Raw genomic sequence first — 20,328 nt, 5'->3', positions numbered from 1 at the left:
CTCGATAAAGCACGTGAACCTAATGGGTTACACATTATTTGGTCTGCCGACTTTATGTCCATGTTGTCCTTAGATTTATCCAGATCCAGCAAATATGATAGTGTCCTCATTTTTCACAGTGACGGTGATCCGTTTCTCAAAATTTCAGCATCAGTTTTCCCAGCTCATTAATGTGTCTGTTACTCTGTCCATCCATTGTTTACCACTGTGCAGCCCTTATCAGATATATATTTTTATTTTACAGTCTAAACATCACGCACAGGCCTGTTGTTCTTTTTGTTTCTTCACTGTCTAGTCTGTTATCTGAAGATGTTGGTTTGAATTTCAGGTTGATTTTACTGTTTTTACAGGCGGCAGTGCTCTCACGCTTCATATTGCCTCCACAGTTCTTTGTTTCGGATGAAGACCAGGAGACCAAATCTGACAAAGAGCGTCCTCACTCATCCCGTGAGCTGGATATCGTACCGCAGTCCGGGGAGGGAGCAGATTCTGAAGATGCGTCTTCCTCCGAGTGAGTCAAGTCTAGTTCTTGGACAAGAGGAAAGGACTCTGGTTTATAGTCCTGTTTTTCCTGCTGTGATGATTGCATAATGCGTGTTTTCGCCATCTTGCTGAAATGTCGCAGACGTTGTGATTGGGTGAGACCGCTCAGGCATGTGTTTGATTGGCCGGTGAGGTACACGCTGTACGTTACCATGTCTCAGGCATCCAGTGGGCCTGCTGGGCGTGATCTGATGGACCCGAGTAATCCGCTCCTCAGAGACCCATATTTCACCTGTCGCTATAAACGACGCAGCACCTGCCTCCCCTTGTGACATTTACTTTACCACTTCATGAGGGTCCAATCCAGACCGGGATAAAGCTGCGTACACACCTTTTGCTTGTTTTCAGTCGATCGGGGAGCGACCGAACAGGATTTGTTTTACAAAACATCCTTGAGTTTCACAGTCTTGAAATGCTGCGAACAGCTGACATTTAAAGATTGGTGAGTTCATTATGTTTATTGCAAAAGTGCTTTGAAGGATTTGTATCGGCTGAGCATCTTTTCTCGCCATATCTATGTACTTTTTTATAGTTTTTTTGTGCATTTGAATTTGTGTTTCGAGCTGAGAAATGCAAGCATAATGCTTATGGGGTAGCATTTGAGGGGTCTAATACTTGCATCAAAAGGTTATAACCAGCCAGTGTGTAGATGCTGTGACAGTGATGGGAAAAAAAGGTTTGGTTAAAAAAAAAGGCTTTTTGTTGTCTGTCTGTGTGTTTCCAGCTTCATTTAAAACGTTGAAAAAAACATTCAGCCAACTGGAGACAACTAACGTTTCCTTTGCCACTTGTCGATTTCTGAGCTCCAGCTCTGTCTTGTTTTTCTGCTTTAATCCAGTAAGCCGACCTCACCTGACGCCCCCAGCCCCACTCCTCCGTCAGCGGCACCCGAACACCCACCACTGGCCCGGGTTTCCTCCGCCAGCCGCAGCTACGACCTGCAGGAGCGCCGGCGCACAGGCAACATGACGGGTACTGAGCAGGCCAAGTACCAGCGCATCCCAACTGACGAGAGCGAGGCTCAGACGCTGGCCTCCGCTGACCTGGACGGCATCAAGAGTGAGTAGAGATGGTTTCTCACTCTGCAGGTTTTCTGTTTCGCTTGCTTGAACAGCAGACGGTCTCAGTTAGCGACGAGCTAGCTAGATACTGCATGGCTGTAATAGCAGGACGTTGAAACTTAGAATCACAGAGTGGTGCAAACAATATGTATGCAGACGCAGTGCTGCAGTAAACAATGCTGGAGTTGAAAGCCAGTGCTCGAGTTAAAGAACCTGACATTTCCCTCAGAAGATGGTGGGACCAAAACTGAGCTAAAAAAATGAGTTAATCTTAGAAGTATATGCATCAGGTGAACACTTTGATGCTCTGACTCCATGTGATCAAAGTTTCTCCAGCATGTGTGGCGTACTGTTGATGTTTCTGTAAATGACTCACCTCCGAATTGTTGCATGACTAGACATCAACAGTAATAAAGTCTTGGATGTGTTGACACTCAGATTCCTTCAGAAACATCAGGACGAGGGCTGGGGGCCACCTTTAGTCCCTGCTACACAGCAGTCAGCTCCCCGCTGCCCTGTGACGTTCCCGGCCCCCAGCCCAGCGAGGGGTTGTGTTCAGGGCCGGGGAGATTTACGTCAGGGAGCTGACCCCTCAGCAGAGAGCGGCAGCTTATCAGAGAGTGTGGCGGACAGGCCGACATTATTAAATTAGCCGTTCCCGCTGTCAGCTGAGGCCCCTGTACTCAGGCCCGAGCCAACATGGTGGCTAATTGTGAAACCTGGACCTCGGTTCACAACCTTTAATCATTAGAGGAATGAAACAAGGGGAAGAGTTAAGTGGAGCCGAAGGTGAAATAAAGAGGCTGTGGGTGGAGGTATGGCCTTGATATTGTTCAGATATTTGGCCTTTAAGGGGCTTAGTGACACAGAGTCGAGCCTCCAGCACGTTCACTCCCTGTGTCTTCTTTTATCTGCTTCCCGCCACCGCAAATCATCCTGGGAAAGTGTCTCTATCTCTGGCTGCTGCTCAACAATAGGAATTATTGGATCCCCGTCCCTCCCCTTTTGTCCGACCTGAGCGAATTAACACCTCTGCTCGCTGATGCATTGTGATAGTTTCAGCCCCCGTGGGGTCAGGCGCCGGTCAAGAAATGGCAACTTTTTCCAAACTTGTCAAAACTCGCACAAGTCGCGCTCTGCTGTTGGAGAAGGGGGCACGTAGTCAGACGGCCGTGCCAGCACCAACCACAAATCCGCCTCTTCCTTCAAGAGCTGCATGCCAGTCGGGCCTCATTTTACTCCATGGTCTGCCCCAAACCTCACATCATGGAGCGACTTGACAGCAGACCCTCTCAGTGAGCGCTGGGATGAGCAGGATAGCTGGTTTTTAGATGAGCTGAAACATTGATGAAGAACTGTAAAAGCTTCACTGTTTGTTTCATAGGACATATAAGCTCTGATAAAGGTAAGACAATTGCTTTTTTTTGCAAAGGAATCTCACTTTTTCTGTACTTTCTATTATTTTCTTATGGTAAGATCATTATTTTTTTAATGTAACTGTGGTTTTGGGAAGAGTAGTTCAGACGCTCATTGCAGCCTTAAAAAAACGAGATTTTGCTGAATGTTTTTACTCACTTCAGTGTTCAAGCTGAATGAATCAGCAGAGCTTTTTGCCAGCCAGTCCACTGATCTTTGAACTCAGTTCCTACTCTCAGTGTCGTATCTGTGCCATCCGACGTCTCTCTCCACGTCCTTTTCACTGCCTAAAGTGCTGCCAGCCTGAGTAACTCTACTCCCTGCTGAGGGACCACAGAAACAAAAGCAAAGTGGCCTGTCCCTCTGTGGTTTGATGGGATGAGATTTGAACTTGGGGTGCAAGGTCAGCGTGTGCATGCTGAGGGCTGCAGATGCACAGAGAAGACAAACGTGCTGTCTATGTACTGCGCTGGGATTTCATTTCCAGCTATATTGCTTCATGTTAATTGAATTGTGTGTATTTGTTTTGCATTGAATTTGCATTTGGTGTTTTAAGCTCAAAGTTATTTCCCCTCTGTCTTCTGTCCTTGAGCACATCTCACCCTGTCTCTTCTTCCCGCCTCTTCTCCTGCTTCTCCAGGTCATCGTTTCGAAGATGTTCCCGGCGTGCGCAGACACCTGGTCAGAAAGAGCACCAAGGGACAAGTGGTGCACACTGGCAAGGACCACAAAGAGCCGACCACTCGCAGCCGTAAGCAGGACCGAACCCCACACGAGGTGAGACGTTACAGTGCTCGCTTGACGTCCATCCTCTAACGTTAAAGCAGAACGTGCGTCAGTCAGTGCCAGGTTTGATGAGCTTTGTCCCTGGTTTGAATCTGTTGTTTCTCAGCAGTATCTACATTCACTCTGTCACAGGTGCACTTGTCTTTTTAGGGGTTTTTGGTAGATTCATAACTGATATAAGGACAGGGGCAGACTCTCCATGATTGTGTTGGTGTGATCAGAAGGTTGCAAGTGCTCCTTTCCAGCAACGACGACAACCGACAACTGTTTTACAGGATTTTAAGAAATCTGTCCTTGAGGACTGAAATATATGAAAATTACAGCAGCAGATTATGATTTTTAAATCATGAATTAATCTTTAAAGCCTATAAAATGTCAGAATACTGTGAAGAATTCCCATCGCAGTTTTCAAGGAGACTTTGTGACGTCTTAAATATTCAGTTTTCGGGCACAGTTTTGTTGATTGAATTATCTATTAATCAACTATTTGTTTCAGCAATATTAAAAACCCAGAATGGAGCCCAGCCATCACTGTATTTGCTGCAGTAATATATTGGTCTTTGAAATGACTGGCTGGACTTTTAGACAGCTGCAAAAAAAACTTTCCGGTCGTATGTTTTTGTCCCAAAAATGACCCCAAGTCGTAGCAAATCCGGCGAGATGTTTTCCCTCCTCTCCCTGTCTCAGATGTAGCACTGCCCCGTCTCTTTTGTGGATGGGACAGGGAGGGAAGGAGACAATTAAAAATGAATGAATGAGTTCTTTCCTTTCACGCACGGAAAGGAAAAAAGGAGGGGGGAGAGGAGCTTAGGTAACCAGACCCTGGGAGCTCCTGAGAGAGGGAGCGCTATGTTTTATTAACGCACACATTCTCACAGACAGCCCTGAGCCCCCAGCAGCCCGAGTAAACAACAGGTCCCTGTCAGGTGTGTGTGTGATGAGCGAGAGTCACCTGTGAGTATGTGTGTCAAAGTGAGGGTCCGGTCCTTTGTGCCGCTGGTATCAGTGTTTGAGACCTTTCCTGCGTCGTCTCGCTCCTCCAGCCGTCTTCAGTGGTTCTGTACCGCTCCGCCTCGCGGCTAGAAGGCGTCCTGCTGGACGTGGACTTCAGTCAAATGGTTCACTACCAGAAGGTGAGGCTGGGTGACCGGCCGGAGTCAGGTTTGACCCGTGTGAGCGTGATTTCACAGGCATGCAGCAGGTGTATTTTGGCACAAGACGAGAAGTTCAGGAGTGTTTTCCTTCATGACTGACCAGCATGGTGTTGGATTAATAACTTAACAGATATTTGATGCTGAGAGATGCACAGCAGATTGTGGTCTCTCCTCTGACATGTTCGTGTTGAGTTTTTAAGATGTAATTGGTTGTTTTTCTGTGTTTTTATGCTCCTTTAGGGTAATAACATAAGATTTCTCTTTTGTGTGAATTAAACACTTGTTGTCTGGTAAGCATGGAGTCTGTCTTCTGATGTTGACATGTAGAAGTTTGCAAAGGTTTGAGTGTATCAGCTGGCTAAATACGAAGTGCCTTGTACATGGCGAAGGTGCATGTGGTTTTGTGTGGACAGTGTGGATGTTCTCTACCGTATCTCACCTGCACCTGCTCCTCTGTGATGTTGTCTCCAGGTGTTTGTGGAGCTGAATGAGCTGACTATGGACAAGAACCAGGAGATGCAGTGGAAGGAGACGGCTCGATGGATCAAGTTTGAGGAGGACGTGGAGGAGGAGACCGACCGCTGGGGGAAGCCTCACGTGGCCTCGCTGTCTTTCCGCAGCTTGCTGGAGCTCCGAAAGACCATCTCACACGGTAAGAGATGGACACCGGCTTCACAGTGAGAGTGACCGAGCAGTCAGTGAGGCAGTTCGTAGAGTGCTGAGCTCGGTAATTGTTTGCCCACAGGTGCGGTGCTGCTGGACCTGGACCAGAAGACCCTGCCTGGCATCGCCCACCAGGTGGTGGAGCAGATGATCATTTCTGACCAGATCAAGGCTGAGGACCGAGCCAACGTCCTGAGAGCCCTGCTGCTGAAACACAGGTGACAGGCAGCGCCTATTGCTCATATACTCTGTATTACTGGTTAGCAACCTGTGAGTCAACACCCCTGTAGAGGTCTCAAGTTAAATCTGAGATTAGGTGAAAAGAGATTCTCTGCGCATCTTCTGAAATCCGGTGCTCCCCAAAACAAGGACAAGTAGGAAAATATTACTTATTACCCTTTTATTTAGATTGTTTTGGGGTATTTTTGCCTTTTTTTCTAAAGGCTTTTAATCACTGCAGTGTGTGTGTAGGCATCAGACTCCATTTTACAGCTAAAGCCAGTTCAGACTGTTAACTGTTGGCAATTAATGTTGGCTTGTGTTAGGACATGCAGCAATTAAACCGTCTTTACTCCCACTGTTGCAAACCTCCTGCTACTTAGGTGGCTTCATGCCTGGTCACTGCCTCTCTTCCTCCTGCTCACCCTCTCTCTGCCTCTCCCTGCCTCCCCTAGTCACCCGAGCGATGAGAAGGAGCACAGTAGCCCTTTCCCCAGGAACATCTCTGCAGCCAGCCTGGGCAGTCTGATAACGCATCACCACAGTGCCAATCACACCCATCAGCCAGAACCATCGGTGACCGACCCGCTCATGGGGACCGTCCATGCCACGGGGGAGGCCGACACACGCATCGACATGGAGAAGAACGAGGTGCAGGTGAGGCTCGTGCTGAAGTGTCCTCCCCAAAAGTCTCATATGCTATTTTTCTGCATTACCCTGATTTCCCTTCCTTTATTGTTTTCCATTTTCAGCAGAAGGAGCCAATATTGGTGCCCGGCATGCATCGCTCCAAATCCAAGCACGAGCTGAAGCTGCTGGAGAAGATTCCTGAAAATGCTGAGGCCACTGTTGTCCTCGTGGGTAAGTTATCTCCCCCTAAAGCCTTGACAACCACACACGCTTGGCTTTAAATACCTTGCGCCATGCGTGTTGACTGTTACGTCTGGCCGTCTTCCAGGCAGCGTGGACTTCCTGGAGCAGCCCACCATGGCGTTTGTGCGGCTGCAGGAGGCGGTGGAGCTGGAGTCCGTCCTTGAGGTCCCCGTGCCGGTCAGGTTTCTCTTCGTTCTGCTCGGACCCCCCACCACCAGCATGGACTATCACCAGATAGGACGCTCCATCTCCACACTCATGTCTGACAAGGTGAGCGAGGTGTTTGTGTCTGGATTACAGTTCATCAGTCTACATCTATCATTTTGTGTTTACAGTCCTAAAACTTATGCCAAAATGATCCATTGTCCTCATGTCTCATCACAAGAGACACACAACAGTAGTTTAGAAGAGAAACATAGAAAAGGTCCTCCTGTTTAAATCCAAATCGCCTTCCAGCAATTCCATGAGGCAGCCTACCTGGCAGACGACAGACAGGACCTGCTGAACGCCATCAACAGCTTCCTGGACTGCAGCATCGTGCTGCCTCCCTCAGAGATGGGCGGCGATGAGCTGCTGCGCTCGGTCGCTCGCTTTCAGAGGGAGATGCTGCGTAAGAGGGAGGAGCAGGAGGTCAAACTGTTGGCCAAGGAGCCGAAAAGCCTTGAAGAAAAAGGTGAGCGTGTCCACGTATGCTTCACGTCACCCATCAGTTGCTGTTGTGTCACTTCCTGTCACTGTAATTACTAACTTGCTCTCTCCCGTCACACAGAGGCCCTCCTCACACCTTCGAAAAAGTCAGACGACCCTCTAGAGCGCACGGGACGACCCTTCGGTGGGCTGATACGAGACGTGCGGCGCCGTTATCCAAAGTACGTCAGCGACTTCAAGGACGCCCTGAACAGTCAGTGCATGGCTGCTGTCATCTTTATCTACTTCGCTGCCCTCTCTCCAGCCATAACATTCGGAGGCCTCCTGGGTGAGTTGCACATGGGAAAGCAGGAATGGAGTTACTGTGGATTCACGTCTCATCGTCTCACATGTCAAATCCCTTTCCCGCGCTGACGAACCTTTAAACTTCGTGGACTTAACTTGCCATGTTTGTCTGTTGCTAGGTGAGAAGACAGACGGTCTGATCGGTGTTTCAGAGCTAATCGTGTCGACAGCGGTGCAGGGTGTGATCTTCTGCTTGCTCGGAGCGCAGCCGCTACTCGTTGTGGGCTTCTCCGGACCCCTGCTGGTCTTTGAAGAAGCCTTTTACACTGTAAGTGTTGATAAAGAGGAATCTGCTCACTAAAAACTGACAGTGGGAACTGAACATTTTCAGAGTTTCTTTGCTGTGTGTCCTCACAGTTCTGCAAAGCCAACGACATGGAGTACCTGACGGGCCGCGTCTGGATCGGGTTCTGGCTCATCATCATCGTGATCGTCACGGTGGCCTTCGAGGGGAGCTTCCTGGTCCGCTTCGTCTCCCGCTTCACCCAGGAGATCTTCTCCTTCCTCATCTCCCTCATCTTCATCTGCGAGACCTTCATCAAGCTCGGCAGGGTACACCTGAGACCTGAAATACCAACTCCTGATTACAAAAAGTTTTTGTTGGCACGCAGCGGGTTCGTGTCGCTGACGCTAAACCGAACAGACTGATCTTTGGACAGTAGTCAAACCTCGGGGTCGAAATGAGTATGTTTTTCTAGCAAGCGCACCTGAAATCTTTTGAGATTGATTGGCCTTGAAAGTTAAATGGATTAAGAGTTTAACTATTATCCAGGCTTATATTTTTGAAGGTTTGCTATTTTTAGGGTTGTATGGCACAAACTTGAAAGGCGTTTGGCTGCGGGATAATCTCATTTTCCAGAAAGTGTAGTTGTGCTACCTAAAAGAGTGATAAACGCTAATCCCTCCGAGGAGAGTAATCGCAGTGGGTGCACACATGTGCTTATTCGTGTGTGTGTGTTCTGTTGTGAAATATTGTGCATTGATTTTGAGCCCTCTTGTGTCGCCGGGCAGATTTTCAAGGAGCACCCACTGAAACGCTGCTCCGTGGACAACAGCACCGAAGGGGACGCCTCGACAGAAAACATCACGCTGGTGGTGAGCAACAGCACCCAGCCGGTGACGGTGACGGTCCGCGGCGAGCCCAACACCGCGCTGCTCTCTCTGGTCCTCATGGCCGGGACGTTTTTCATCGCTTTCTACCTGCGCAAGTTCAAGAACAGTGCGTTCTTCCCCGGAAGGGTGAGGAGCTGAATACACTTTCAACCATCTGTCCTGCAACATTAATCTGAAAATCTTATCCCAGATATTTATTTATTTAACCTTCCCTGAAGCTACAGTTGTCGCATATCAAAGGTACACGCATGTTTTTAGACTCAGTGCACTCAAACATCTTCAAAAACGTGCAGCAAACAGTGAAATATGAGAAAAATTAGGACCAAATCTCACTTGAGCCACTACAACACGCAGTCTGCAATGCTTTGGTTGACAGAACAACTCACCATGAGGTCCATTTAGCAGCTGCTCTGAAGCCTCTGATGGTATCACATGATCTCCCTTTGCTGATGGGACTTTGCCTAGTTGTCATGTAATCGTAGATGGTCAAGTTTCCATTTTTGTGGTGACTTGGACAACCAGAACAGTAATCAGTAACACAGACTTGAACATCTTTTGACTATTCTTGGGTGTTCTGCTCAAACTCGCATCTTGTGGGGTTCAGTTTCGCAGGATTATTGGGGATTTCGGCGTCCCAATTGCCATCCTCATCATGGTCCTGGTGGATTACGGCATTAACGACACGTACACACAGGTCAGACTCAGACGCTGCCGCTCAGTCTCGTGTAAAAGTTTGAGTTTTGGCTTCATGTTTGCCAAAGATTCCCAAATCAGCCCATCATCATCTCACCCCTGTCGTCCTCCTCTGTGCAGAAACTGAGCGTTCCTCGAGGTTTCTCTGTGACGAGTCCCTCCAAACGTGGCTGGATCATCAGTCCTCTGGGTACGGACGGCGAATTCCCCATCTGGATGATGTTCGCCTGCTGTTTGCCCGCTCTGCTGGTGTTCATCCTCATCTTCATGGAGACTCAGATCACCACGTGAGTTATTCTGCAAGTCACATCAGGCGGGAATATCATCAGAAATATCTCTGCTGTGCAACCTGAAACTGAGAGAAGAGGATCTAAAAGTTGGTCTTACTGATCAGCTAGTCTTACATCAGCTGGACATCATGTCCATGACAGACATGTTTGTGGTATTCGTTTTGTGTGTTGAGACACATCCAAACACTGGTGTTTACGTCTGCGTCTCCTCCCGCCTCCCTGCAGCCTGATCGTGAGTAAGAAGGAGCGGAAGCTGGTGAAGGGTTCTGGTTTCCATCTGGACCTGCTGCTGATCGTGGTGCTGGGCGGCAGCTCGGCCCTGTTCGGCCTGCCGTGGATGGCCGCCGCGACCGTCCGCTCGGTGACCCACGTCAACGCCCTGACCGTCATGAGTAAGGCCGTCGCCCCCGGAGACAAGCCTCGCATCCAGGAGGTGAAGGAGCAGAGGGTGACCGGGCTCCTGGTGGCCATCATGGTTGGTGAGTGTCAAATCTCATTCCTGCTCTTTCCAGTTGTTGAAGCCAAACTCCATTGAAAAATGTGCATTTTAACCAGTATTTACTTCCCCTCCTCAGGTTTGTCCATCGTGATTGGCGACCTGCTGCGTCAGATCCCCCTGGCGGTGCTGTTTGGTATCTTCCTCTACATGGGCGTGATGTCCCTCAATGGTATCCAGCTGACGGAGCGGATGATGCTGCTGCTCATGCCACCAAAGTATCACCCCGACCACACCTACGTACGCAAGGTAAGACCAGTGTTGTTTCCTCACTAAGACTGAAAAGGCGCAGGAAGACAGGAGGTAAAGGACGTTAAAGGTGCAGAGAATATTAACTGAATCAAACAATGATATGACATATAGGTGAGTTTTTCTTAATGACCTGTTTCCTCCAGGTCCGGACGCTGCGCATGCATCTGTTCACCTGCATCCAGCTGGTGTGTCTGGGCGTCCTGTGGGCTGTCATGTCAACCCAGGCGTCCCTGGCCTTCCCCTTCGTCCTCATCCTCACCGTCCCTGTCAAGATGTTCCTGCTGCGCCGCATCTTCACCGTCAGAGAGATTGCATGTGTAAGTTGACCACTAGAGGGCACCATATGCCGCTTTATGCACCTGCACCCCCACCTCTCTTCATTTTTTGGTCTCTTCTGCAACAAAAGCTGTAAATTCACTGACAGCGATGGTAAATCTGCCTACTTTGGCATCAAAAAGGAAAGAGCTTACATCTAAGGCATTCTGGGAAATGTAGGAAAAAATAGACTAAACATTAAAAATGATTCTTCTGTTGTAACAGAATGTTTTTATACTTAAACTCAATGCACGTTCAAACCGTTAATCCTGACTCCTCCTCTTCCTCCTCCAGCTGGATGCGGACGACGCAGAGCCGAAGTTTGACGAGCGCGACTGTCACGACGAGTACTCGGAGATGCACATGCCCGTGTAACCTCTCAGCAAGCCCTCGTATCACCACTTAACGCCTTTTTGTTGACACCAGAATCTGTCAGTCACCCTACCGACCAATGAGTCCTTCAAACCGGACACGCTCACCATTTGATGCCACATCACTGTGCACCGCCAGCCCTCTTCACCATCACTGAGACATGAACGAGCAGTACGTCGGAGGTCTGGTGGCTTCTTACTTTGGTCAGGCTTTACCGTTTTGAGCTGCTTGTTGTCGAATTGTTGGCAGGCTGACGAGATCAAACAGATGGCGCGTGTTCACTCATAGTTTTTTAAAACACATATTTCAGGGGACAAGAGATTCCAAATCGAATGACGTGATCTCGAGCTCAAAATGAAATGCGATTACAGTAGATGACAGATTTGCAAGACTGATTAATTTTTAGCCCTGAAAGGTTGCTCTGATTCACATTGAATATGTGGAGGATATATGGGATTTATTCTTTTATGTTAACATGCTGAGTTATTGCTGTTTAAGTTTGTCGCTTTTTTCATGTTTTAAGCTCACCAAGCGCCTTATGAAGGAACTAAAAAGGTATACTGAGAGGTGTTTTTTTTCCCTCATTCTGTCTTATTTCAGACAGCTGATCACTTTACCCGCCTCCCGAAGCTCGTAGCACTTTTTTTAAGACACCAAATCTGAACAATGACTGTATTTTATGTAATCATTTTATCTCCTTAGCGTCCTCTGAATATCAGTGTTGCTTGGGCTGCTTCTTCAGTGACTCTCTGTGATTGATTTTTTAGCCTGTCCTTCATTAATCATGCTTTGTTTCGTTCTCAAATGCAGCAGTTTAGATGGTAGATGTCGAATTTTGTATCTGAATTAAAATCACCAGACGGGGAGGGAGGCTGAAGGAGATCTTTGATGATGGCGTACCAAAAAAAACAACAACAACAGTACATAAAAATGCAATTTCTCATCACACTAATGCCATGAGAGCGCGTTTGTCATCATGGCACATTTTGTAGTAGAACATTAACACAAATATACTCTAAATGTCTCCACACACGTTGTTTAGAGCACTAACGTAGCGACGAAGACTTTGTTTGGAGGCGTCACTTGGTGTGGCTGATTTATGGGAATCACTGTAATTTAATGGTCAAAGTGCCAAATGTCTCGTGTAAATAGTTTTCTAATCAGAACAATAAGCTGCAGCTCAGACATCTCACATCTAACATTGTTGGTAGCTGAAATTAACAAAACTTCACAGTAGAACATTCCTTGTTTTATCCGAATTTTGCTTCTTCCTTTTTTTTTTTTTTTTTTGGCATCGTCCGATTGTTTTAACATTTCATTCACGCTCATGGGAACTTGGTCGACCAAATTTCCACACAAGCCGTGTAGACAATCTCAATATTCATGCATCGCTGAGAGGGAAGGATTTTAAGAAACATATATATGTATTTTGTTCTGTTTTGTGTCATGTTGTATCAGTGTGACATGGATTGGTTAAAGCTTTGACTGTGTCAAATAACTTAAATTTTCGGTCCTCTGTTACTCTCGAGTGTGTATTTCAGACACTACTCCTCCCTCTGAACCGGCCCGTCTCAGCCTGACTGTCGCTGTGATCTTGTGCCTGTTTGGTGTCACAATGGTGCACAAAATCTCAAGTGCCTGTGGGACCATGAAATGATCAGCTGCAGGTGTCTGTCGTGTTTGTAAGGATGACACACGTGTTATAATAGTTTGCACTTTGGAGACACTCATAAATCGAACATCTCTCCATTATTTATCTGTTGCAATATGAGGCATTATTGCTGTTTTTGAAGATTTATTTGGATTATGTCACAGAACCTTGGAGGTGGACATTGAAGGGGATTTTAATGAGAAGAAGGCAGCGGAGTCCAGTGTCAGTTTTTGTGTTTGCTTTTTGTGCCTGTGGATGGAGTGAACGTAATCTGTGTATGCCAAAGTATCTGTCAAAGTCGTGAAACGCTGATACGATATGTCGTTCCATTTCAAAAGCAATAAAAAGTCTGAGAGGCTATTGCTGATGTTCCCTTGAACATTATGGTTGAAATATTGATGACAAATAAAAAGTTATTTTCTATTTATCCTGGCTGCTGTTCTGGTGTGGTTCCTATATATGTAAGAAAACTGAAAATAAGTGTACTTCAAATACAAGAATGTACTTCAAATACAGAAATGTACTTTAAATACACAAGTGCACTTCATAGACAAAAATGTGTTGCAAATACACGAATGTACTGCAAATACAGAAGTGTTCGGTCGTGTTTTCTGTCTTTGCCGAGCGCTGAGCTCTCAGGCTGTCGTGCCTCATTTCTCATGTGAAAATCTGCTGTGAATCAAAGTTGTCATATAAACACAGTCAACGCTCAGAAAAGAACGGGTTCTCTGTGCTTTCCGACTGATGAAAAAAAGAGGGCTGGGTGTTTCTTTCCTCTGCAGAAGAACAACAAAGTGGGTGGGCCATTGCACTGCCCCCTCGCCCTCATTGTAACAGACCCGGGGAGAAAGATGGCTGCTTTATGGCTGCTGCTGTTCAGCGCTGGAGCCTTGTTCTCTTCCTCCAATGCACAGGAGAATAACTACAATAAACTCTCTGAATCCTTCAAAAGAGGAGTGGATCTGGCCCTGGAGAAGCTCCACTCTCACGCTGGAATCCAGCACCATTTTCTCTTCCTCAGAAGTGTCCTGCTGTCAGACATTCAGGTAGTTTCCAGCATGTCTGCTTTTCATAATCAGTGTTCAACTTTTTTTCTGGTGTTGTGGCTCATTACTCAGTAATTTCCTGGATTTACTGTGAGTAAAGTCCTCTGGAAAAGCTACAATTATCAAAGAATGTGGTTGTTGTATCAAAGAAAATTTAAGGTGCTTTGAAGCTGTTCAGAGCTAATCCTCCTTCTCTTCCTTTCAGTCTGGTTTTGATGTGAAATACATCTACCATCACTTCTACCTTAAAGCCACCAATTGTCCAAAAGGAACAGTGGACTCCACGGGGTGTCAGTTCAGAAACGACAGAGTAAGTTTGCCTGATTTCGAGCCTGAGTTACTGAACTCAGAAATGTGGGATTGGAGGGCGAGAGCCTGCTCTGACTTGTCTGTGTGCTGTTTTGTTTGTGTGCGTTCATGCAGCCGCTGATCGACTGTGCGGTCTGCTACAAAACATTTCGAGACGAAATTGAACAGGAGCCCAAACCGTACGTTCACTGCGTCCACAAGACGACCCTCACGCAGGTTAGTCTGTCCACCGGGGGGTCGCTCTGACTGTCAGTGGCAAAACTGTGCTGCAAAATCAGAACGCTTCGTGAGGTCGTTTTCCATTGATCTTCACTTTTTCTGAATGGCAGGAGATGAAGACAACCAGAGTCGACCACTGCAACCGAATGGCCTACAGCAACGGAGCCCCGACTCTTCTGGCATCAACAGGGAACGACTGAATACCTGGATGACATCATTTAGCATCCCTTGTGACACCTCTCAGCATTTCTTTTTGACACTTCTTTATTCTAACTATTCAGCTGAAGCAGATTCCCTCATTACTGCTAAAGTGCACACAGCCTGCTGAGTATTCTTTGTGTAGTGTGTTCAATTTGTAGTACATCTGAGATTTTTGTGTCCCATCTTCAGCAATTTGTGTGAGTTTGAACGTTGACTTTGTTTAACAAAATTGTGACTAAATTTTGAAAAAAAAAATGTGTGTTACACTGTATGTACTGAATGAGCTTTGATCTAATCTGACTCAGTATTTTAACGAATACGGCTGCTGATATTCTTTATTTCTCTTATTGCTAATAATCCTGTAAAAAGACCAAAACGATCAATGTGTTAGTTAATCTCTCTGCCGGAGCTCTATCAGCAGAATAAGATATATCGAGCTACACAGACAGTACGTGTCAGTAGGATCAATTCAGTGATGGTTTTTGGTCTTTTATCAGATTGTTCACAGTAAAAAAAAAGACAGAATATCACCAGACTTCAATTTGTTCTATCTAATTTGATTAACTGCACTTTTTTTTGGACAAATATCAACCAAGGTTGCTCCTGTGTTGTCACCTAATCTTTCGGTCCTGTCTTCAAGGAGCTTGTTTTTGTTTTTCATGGGTTGAGCCAGATCTCATGATAGATAAACATCTTAATGCTGCATCATACGGTGATATTACACAATAGCGTGCTTTCAACTTCATTGACACAGTTTGGGGAAGTGCCTTTCCTGTTTCAACATGACAATGCCCCCTGTACACAAAGACAGCTCCAGAAATAACCGATTTCACCAGACTGGTGTGGACAAGCTTGGCTGGCTCGCACAAAGCTGTGACCCCAACCCCATCCAAGATCTTTTGGACGAAGTGGAACGTGGACTGTGAGCCAGGCCTTATCACCCAACATCAGTGACTGACCTCATTAACGCTCCTGTGGCTTAATGGGAGCAAATTCCTGCAGCCTGGTTCCAAGATGCTGTAAAAAGCCTGAAACCAGAAGAGAAAATAATTCTGTCCTTCATTTTTACTGTTTCTTGTTTGAAACGCTGGATTCTTTTGTCTCCTCTGGCACCTAGAAATCCCTAAAATTGAACAAATTTGTGAAAGAAAAATCCATATTTGGTTAGAATCCTCATAATTTATAACCACAGAAAGACGGTAACCTGTACTGGGAGGCCACAAGTAACCACTGTCTCATTTTAAGGGGTCACAAGATAAAAGGTTGTAAACTTCTCAACAGTTTTACTCCACTGCGTTTATCTGACAGTCAAATTTCCTGGTTAATTTCTGTAACTCGTTGGAAGGGGTCTGACCCTAGTTTAGGAATTTCTGCAGAACAAGTACTTTTATTTTAATACTTTTTTGCTGCATTTTGCCGATTATACTTCTGAACTTTTACTTGGAATGTCCAATGTAGGACAGGAATACTCGTTAACTGTGTACAAAGAAAAACCTCACTTCCAAGAAGTGACCCACTTTGTTCATGCATCAACAAGCAGAGCCAGAGGAGTTCATTCGCCCACTGATCACCCCTGACCTTCATCTTTATCCCCGGGCCAAACACTTTTCATGGCATGTTGGGCTCCATTGTAATAACGTTTAGGGACAGGAGCGTAATTCCTCTTCTGGCATGCAATTTTTTTCTGTGGAAACTCCCTGTTGAGAGTGTGCTTTTTTAAGATTTAATCTGCTCATGACGGGAACTCTGAGATAAGCAGGCCTCTGGATGGCCAGCGTGTTTAGTTTCTCTTCTTACTCACACAGCCATAATAGGACTTGTTTTGGATGTGATGTATTGATCCCGCAGAGAGAGGAGGGTGTTTACCCTCTGAGCCGAGCTGCTCTCCTCACAACACTCGGAGGAAGATGGCTGCTGCGTTGGTGCTGCTGGTTTGTGCTGGAGCTGTGCTGTACTCTGCCGAGGCCCAGGACCCCTATAATGAGCTGCCTGACAGCTACAAGAAAGGAGTGGATCTGGCGTTAGAGCAACTCAGCTCTCACACTGGGGTGCACCACCATTTTCGCTTCTTGAGAAGTCTGGAGAAGTCAGAAATTGAGGTAAACCTGGTGTCTGAGTTCATGATTTTAGTTTTTCTTTGATCAAATTCACAGCCTGGAGGATTAATGCGTGTATCTCTGCTTATTATATTTTATTTGTGAGAACTTTTTCAAACATTTATTGCAGCTTCAGTTAAAGTTAATATGGAGTGACAATGTGGCAGATCTTAACCAAATGTTCTCCTGAAAGTCCTCAGCAGATAATGAATATATTCAATTAAAACTACACGTTTAAACAGAATAAATAAGTAAGAAACATCTGCTTCAGATTCATCCTGCTTTCAGTTCTCTTTCCTCTGTGGATCTGCAGGAAGGGTTTGACTCTCTCTCTCTCTCTCTCTCTCTCTCTCTGCCTTCAGGGAATTCTAGCTCATACTTGTTGTACTTGTTATTCTTGTTCATGTTTTTCTCAGGGGTTTGGTTTTGATAAAAGGTAAGGCGTGTCTCTGCTGGAAAGACTCCGTCTAAGGATTAAAGAAAAAGTTGCACACATTCCCATCATCCTCCACTCTGATACTCTCATTTATCGGTATGAGCTGGCAGAGTTTATCCTTTTCATACTGAATGGTTTCAGTTGTTGGCTTGGAGAAAATCCATCAGTGAAATGTGAGACATCTGTTTATCAGCGCTCCTCAGCTCCCTCAAGAGTTATAGTATCATTTATTAAGCAATTAAGACAAATATGAGCTGATATCCAAAGCAGAACCCATCAAGAATCTAAACCAGGCACCCTGACGGACAAGATAAACTCTTCAGGGAAGAAATGTTGTGCAGCTTTATGGTATTTTTGCCTGCTCTGTGCATTTGGTTTACATTAAAAGGGTCTAATCGTTCAATAGTTTAACTGTTGAATCATCAGCAATGAGCTTCCAGCTGTGCGAGGCAGCTGTGTGGACTGTTGGATCCAAAACGCAGGGAGAGGTTTAAAAGTTTCGATTTCATTCCCCAGAAATCTAGTGACATAACAACTTTTTATTTTTTCTTTCATCTGTCTTTCTGAAAAGCTTATGAGGCTTTGACAGTGGACTTAAGACTCATCGGAGTTGTCGTTGTTGAATGCTAACAAAACAGCTGTAAAATATGACGCATTTAAAGGCAAAACAACTGGTAGCTTTGCAGCCTTTACAAGACAAGACAAGAGTCGTCATTAAAGCCAAAACAACAAGACAGGGCAGATCCTTGTTGCATATAGGGGGACCTAGAATTTCTGTGTTTTTGTCATTGGATGTTTGCTTGAACAGGATATGGGTGCCACACCCCACAATCCACAGAACGCAGATACATCTTCAAGCTGCAAAAAAAAAACAAAGTTCACCAAGTGCAGAAAACAGGGACCATGTATTTGATGAGGTGTATGGAATAACGCCGAAGGGTTCAGCTGTACTTTGGTGACCATCTGACTTTCCGACACTGTCCTCTCAAGAATAACAACGCCATCAGTTGATTCAGCGGGTTCCCCAAAGCACCAAGCAGGAAGTCAACGGATGTTATTTCAGGGCAACAAAATCTCCTGTTTCCAGCCTTTATGCAGTGGTGGAATATAGCTCAGTACATTTACTCAAGAACCGTACTCATGCTTCTTTGTACTTCTAGTCTGCTGCATTTTGGAGGCTAATATTGTACTTTTTACAAGCTACATTGTTGATTTGATTATTAAAAAATACATAGAACTCAATAATAAAATCATATTATTCTAGGTTAAGCTGCCCAGCAGCAGCTTTTACCTGCTGCAGCATTGAAATGATGCACACATTAATGCATCACTATTATAATCCAGTGATATAATCATATGATTCTGAGATGGACCCGTCTGCACAATGAGTACTTCCGCACCTGTCTTTACAACCTAATCATTTTAAGCCAAACCAAATCTTGCTTCCACATGTGAAAATGACTGAAAAGAAGATTGCCACAGGCTTTACTTTGCTGTTTTGTAGCTTGTATTAAAATGCCCCTCTGCTGTCTTGCAGTCTGGATTCAGGGTGAGATACCTCTACCACCACTTTTACCTGAAACCCACCAGGTGCGCCAAAGGAACAACTGAGTCAGACCCCCAGAGATGCCCCTTCAGGAATGACAGAGTGAGTAAATATCAAAAGGAGAAGCATTCGTTTTAAATCTAGGTGCAAGATTCAAACAGAAGCAGCATCCTTATGCTTTTTTATGCTTTCGATTGCTCCACAGCCACTGATGGACTGTGCCGTTTGCTACAAGACAGCAGATGACCTGATAGAACTGAGCCCCAGGCCGTACGTTCACTGCATCCAGAAACCAAGGCTCACAGAGGTATCCTCATTCACGTCCTGCCCTGTTATCACCTGTTATCTGTGTTACCTGTTAGAATCAGGTTTTTATGTGATAATTAAATCTTTCAAAATGTTCCTCCAAGATTAAAACACATCACACAACTCTTCTCCACCAAAAATGATTGTGGCTGAGGTTGTTTCCAATATCCTTAATGCTTCCGGCCTTATTTTTCAAATGACTTTTTAAAAACCTTCAATATACTCAAATCTCCTGCAACTGTTAATATGCATGAATTACCATAACAAATTAAAAATCAGTCTGCACGCTAGTCCATGGTCATGTTGCATTGTGACTGATGTACGCACCAGGTTTTGACAAGGAAGCATGTGTTTTGGATAGCAATGCTAAACCAGTGGAGTACTCTTTTAACACATCCATCACTCCTCTCTTTTTTCAGGAAATGAGGACGACCAGGACGGAGCACTGCAGGAAAATGAGTTACAACAGTGGAGCTCCGACACTGCTGGCTGTGTCTGTAGCTAAAAATAAATAAATATGACTTGCTTCACAACATGTAGCCAAAAAATCTGCACTTAACCTGTTGCATGCTTATTTCACTGGAGTATGATAACTTTGACATGCCATCTCTCATCGTCACTTCCTCAAGATTTCTCATCTAGGTGCCAGTTATTGTAGAAAAATAAAAAAAAAAGTCAAATGTCCAGATTCAAATTGTCTCTTTGCTATGTTTGCCCACATTAATTCTCTCATCAAATGCTGTTGGTTTGACCTTTAAGTGTGCGCCTGCCATGAGAAATTAGCTCACTCTTTGCTCATAAACTCACTCTATTCCAGATGTAATAAAAAAAAAAAAGGAAGAAAAAGAAATGTGCTAACGTTTTTCTGTGTTGTGTGCAGACTTCAGAGATCCGGACTCCTTATTGGCTTAATCAACAATTATGCATATCCGCCCCTACAACCCCGCTCAACCTCATCCAGTACTGGCCTTCAGCATGGAGCATGTTGGCGTGATGACAATACGTGCAGTAACCTCAAACTCTTTGGCATCAGTCAAAGACACCAAAGTGGTTAAGATTACCGTTATCACTTTCGTGATAGCGTAACTGGCATCCTCTTACACGGAAAATCTCTGATATGTTTGGCAAGTTGACATGAGAAATGAGAGCCTGTGAATTACTTTCCACTGTAAAGCTGTGTCAACATGTTGCTCTTTTACAGCATTGTTGACACCTGAACAAGCCCGAGCAGCTCAAGTACAGCCCAGGAAGAGTCTCATTCATTTCATATCTGATTTTG

General features: G+C 45.5%; 3 protein-coding genes across 3 annotated transcripts in view; all 3 read left to right on the top strand.

The window, feature by feature from the left end:
• Positions 1-13,317, top strand: part of slc4a2b (solute carrier family 4 member 2b) — a 28,777-nt gene extending 15,460 nt beyond the window's left edge. The window contains exons 5-23 of the mRNA XM_076761040.1: positions 387-511; positions 1,382-1,602; positions 3,661-3,797; positions 5,432-5,612; positions 5,706-5,841; positions 6,298-6,499; positions 6,595-6,703; positions 6,801-6,985; positions 7,172-7,388; positions 7,485-7,691; positions 7,828-7,976; positions 8,066-8,260; positions 8,720-8,947; positions 9,426-9,515; positions 9,635-9,801; positions 10,030-10,283; positions 10,380-10,549; positions 10,696-10,869; positions 11,162-13,317. Coding sequence (XP_076617155.1) covers positions 387-511; positions 1,382-1,602; positions 3,661-3,797; positions 5,432-5,612; positions 5,706-5,841; positions 6,298-6,499; positions 6,595-6,703; positions 6,801-6,985; positions 7,172-7,388; positions 7,485-7,691; positions 7,828-7,976; positions 8,066-8,260; positions 8,720-8,947; positions 9,426-9,515; positions 9,635-9,801; positions 10,030-10,283; positions 10,380-10,549; positions 10,696-10,869; positions 11,162-11,242 — 3,228 coding nt within the window. The 3' untranslated portion in view covers positions 11,243-13,317. The remainder of the gene's footprint in view (positions 1-386; positions 512-1,381; positions 1,603-3,660; positions 3,798-5,431; positions 5,613-5,705; positions 5,842-6,297; positions 6,500-6,594; positions 6,704-6,800; positions 6,986-7,171; positions 7,389-7,484; positions 7,692-7,827; positions 7,977-8,065; positions 8,261-8,719; positions 8,948-9,425; positions 9,516-9,634; positions 9,802-10,029; positions 10,284-10,379; positions 10,550-10,695; positions 10,870-11,161) is intronic.
• Positions 13,318-13,711: 394 nt separating this feature from the next.
• Positions 13,712-15,943, top strand: LOC143339679 (uncharacterized). The gene is made up of 4 exons (XM_076761043.1): positions 13,712-13,936; positions 14,142-14,246; positions 14,360-14,461; positions 14,575-15,943. Exons 1-4 carry the CDS (start codon positions 13,742-13,744, stop codon positions 14,662-14,664), a joined length of 492 nt encoding a protein of 163 aa, XP_076617158.1. The 5' UTR covers positions 13,712-13,741; the 3' UTR covers positions 14,665-15,943.
• A 369-nt stretch (positions 15,944-16,312) lies between these two features.
• LOC143339678 (uncharacterized) lies at positions 16,313-20,018 on the top strand. The gene is made up of 4 exons (XM_076761042.1): positions 16,313-16,764; positions 18,735-18,845; positions 18,949-19,050; positions 19,469-20,018. Exons 1-4 carry the CDS (start codon positions 16,573-16,575, stop codon positions 19,562-19,564), a joined length of 501 nt encoding a protein of 166 aa, XP_076617157.1. The 5' UTR covers positions 16,313-16,572; the 3' UTR covers positions 19,565-20,018.
• The last annotated feature ends 310 nt before the right edge of the window (positions 20,019-20,328 follow it).

Source organism: Chaetodon auriga, chromosome 21 (genome assembly GCF_051107435.1).
Source record: "Chaetodon auriga isolate fChaAug3 chromosome 21, fChaAug3.hap1, whole genome shotgun sequence".
NCBI classification, from domain to species: domain Eukaryota; kingdom Metazoa; phylum Chordata; class Actinopteri; order Chaetodontiformes; family Chaetodontidae; genus Chaetodon; species Chaetodon auriga.
This window is presented reverse-complemented; position numbering and strand designations above follow the sequence as displayed.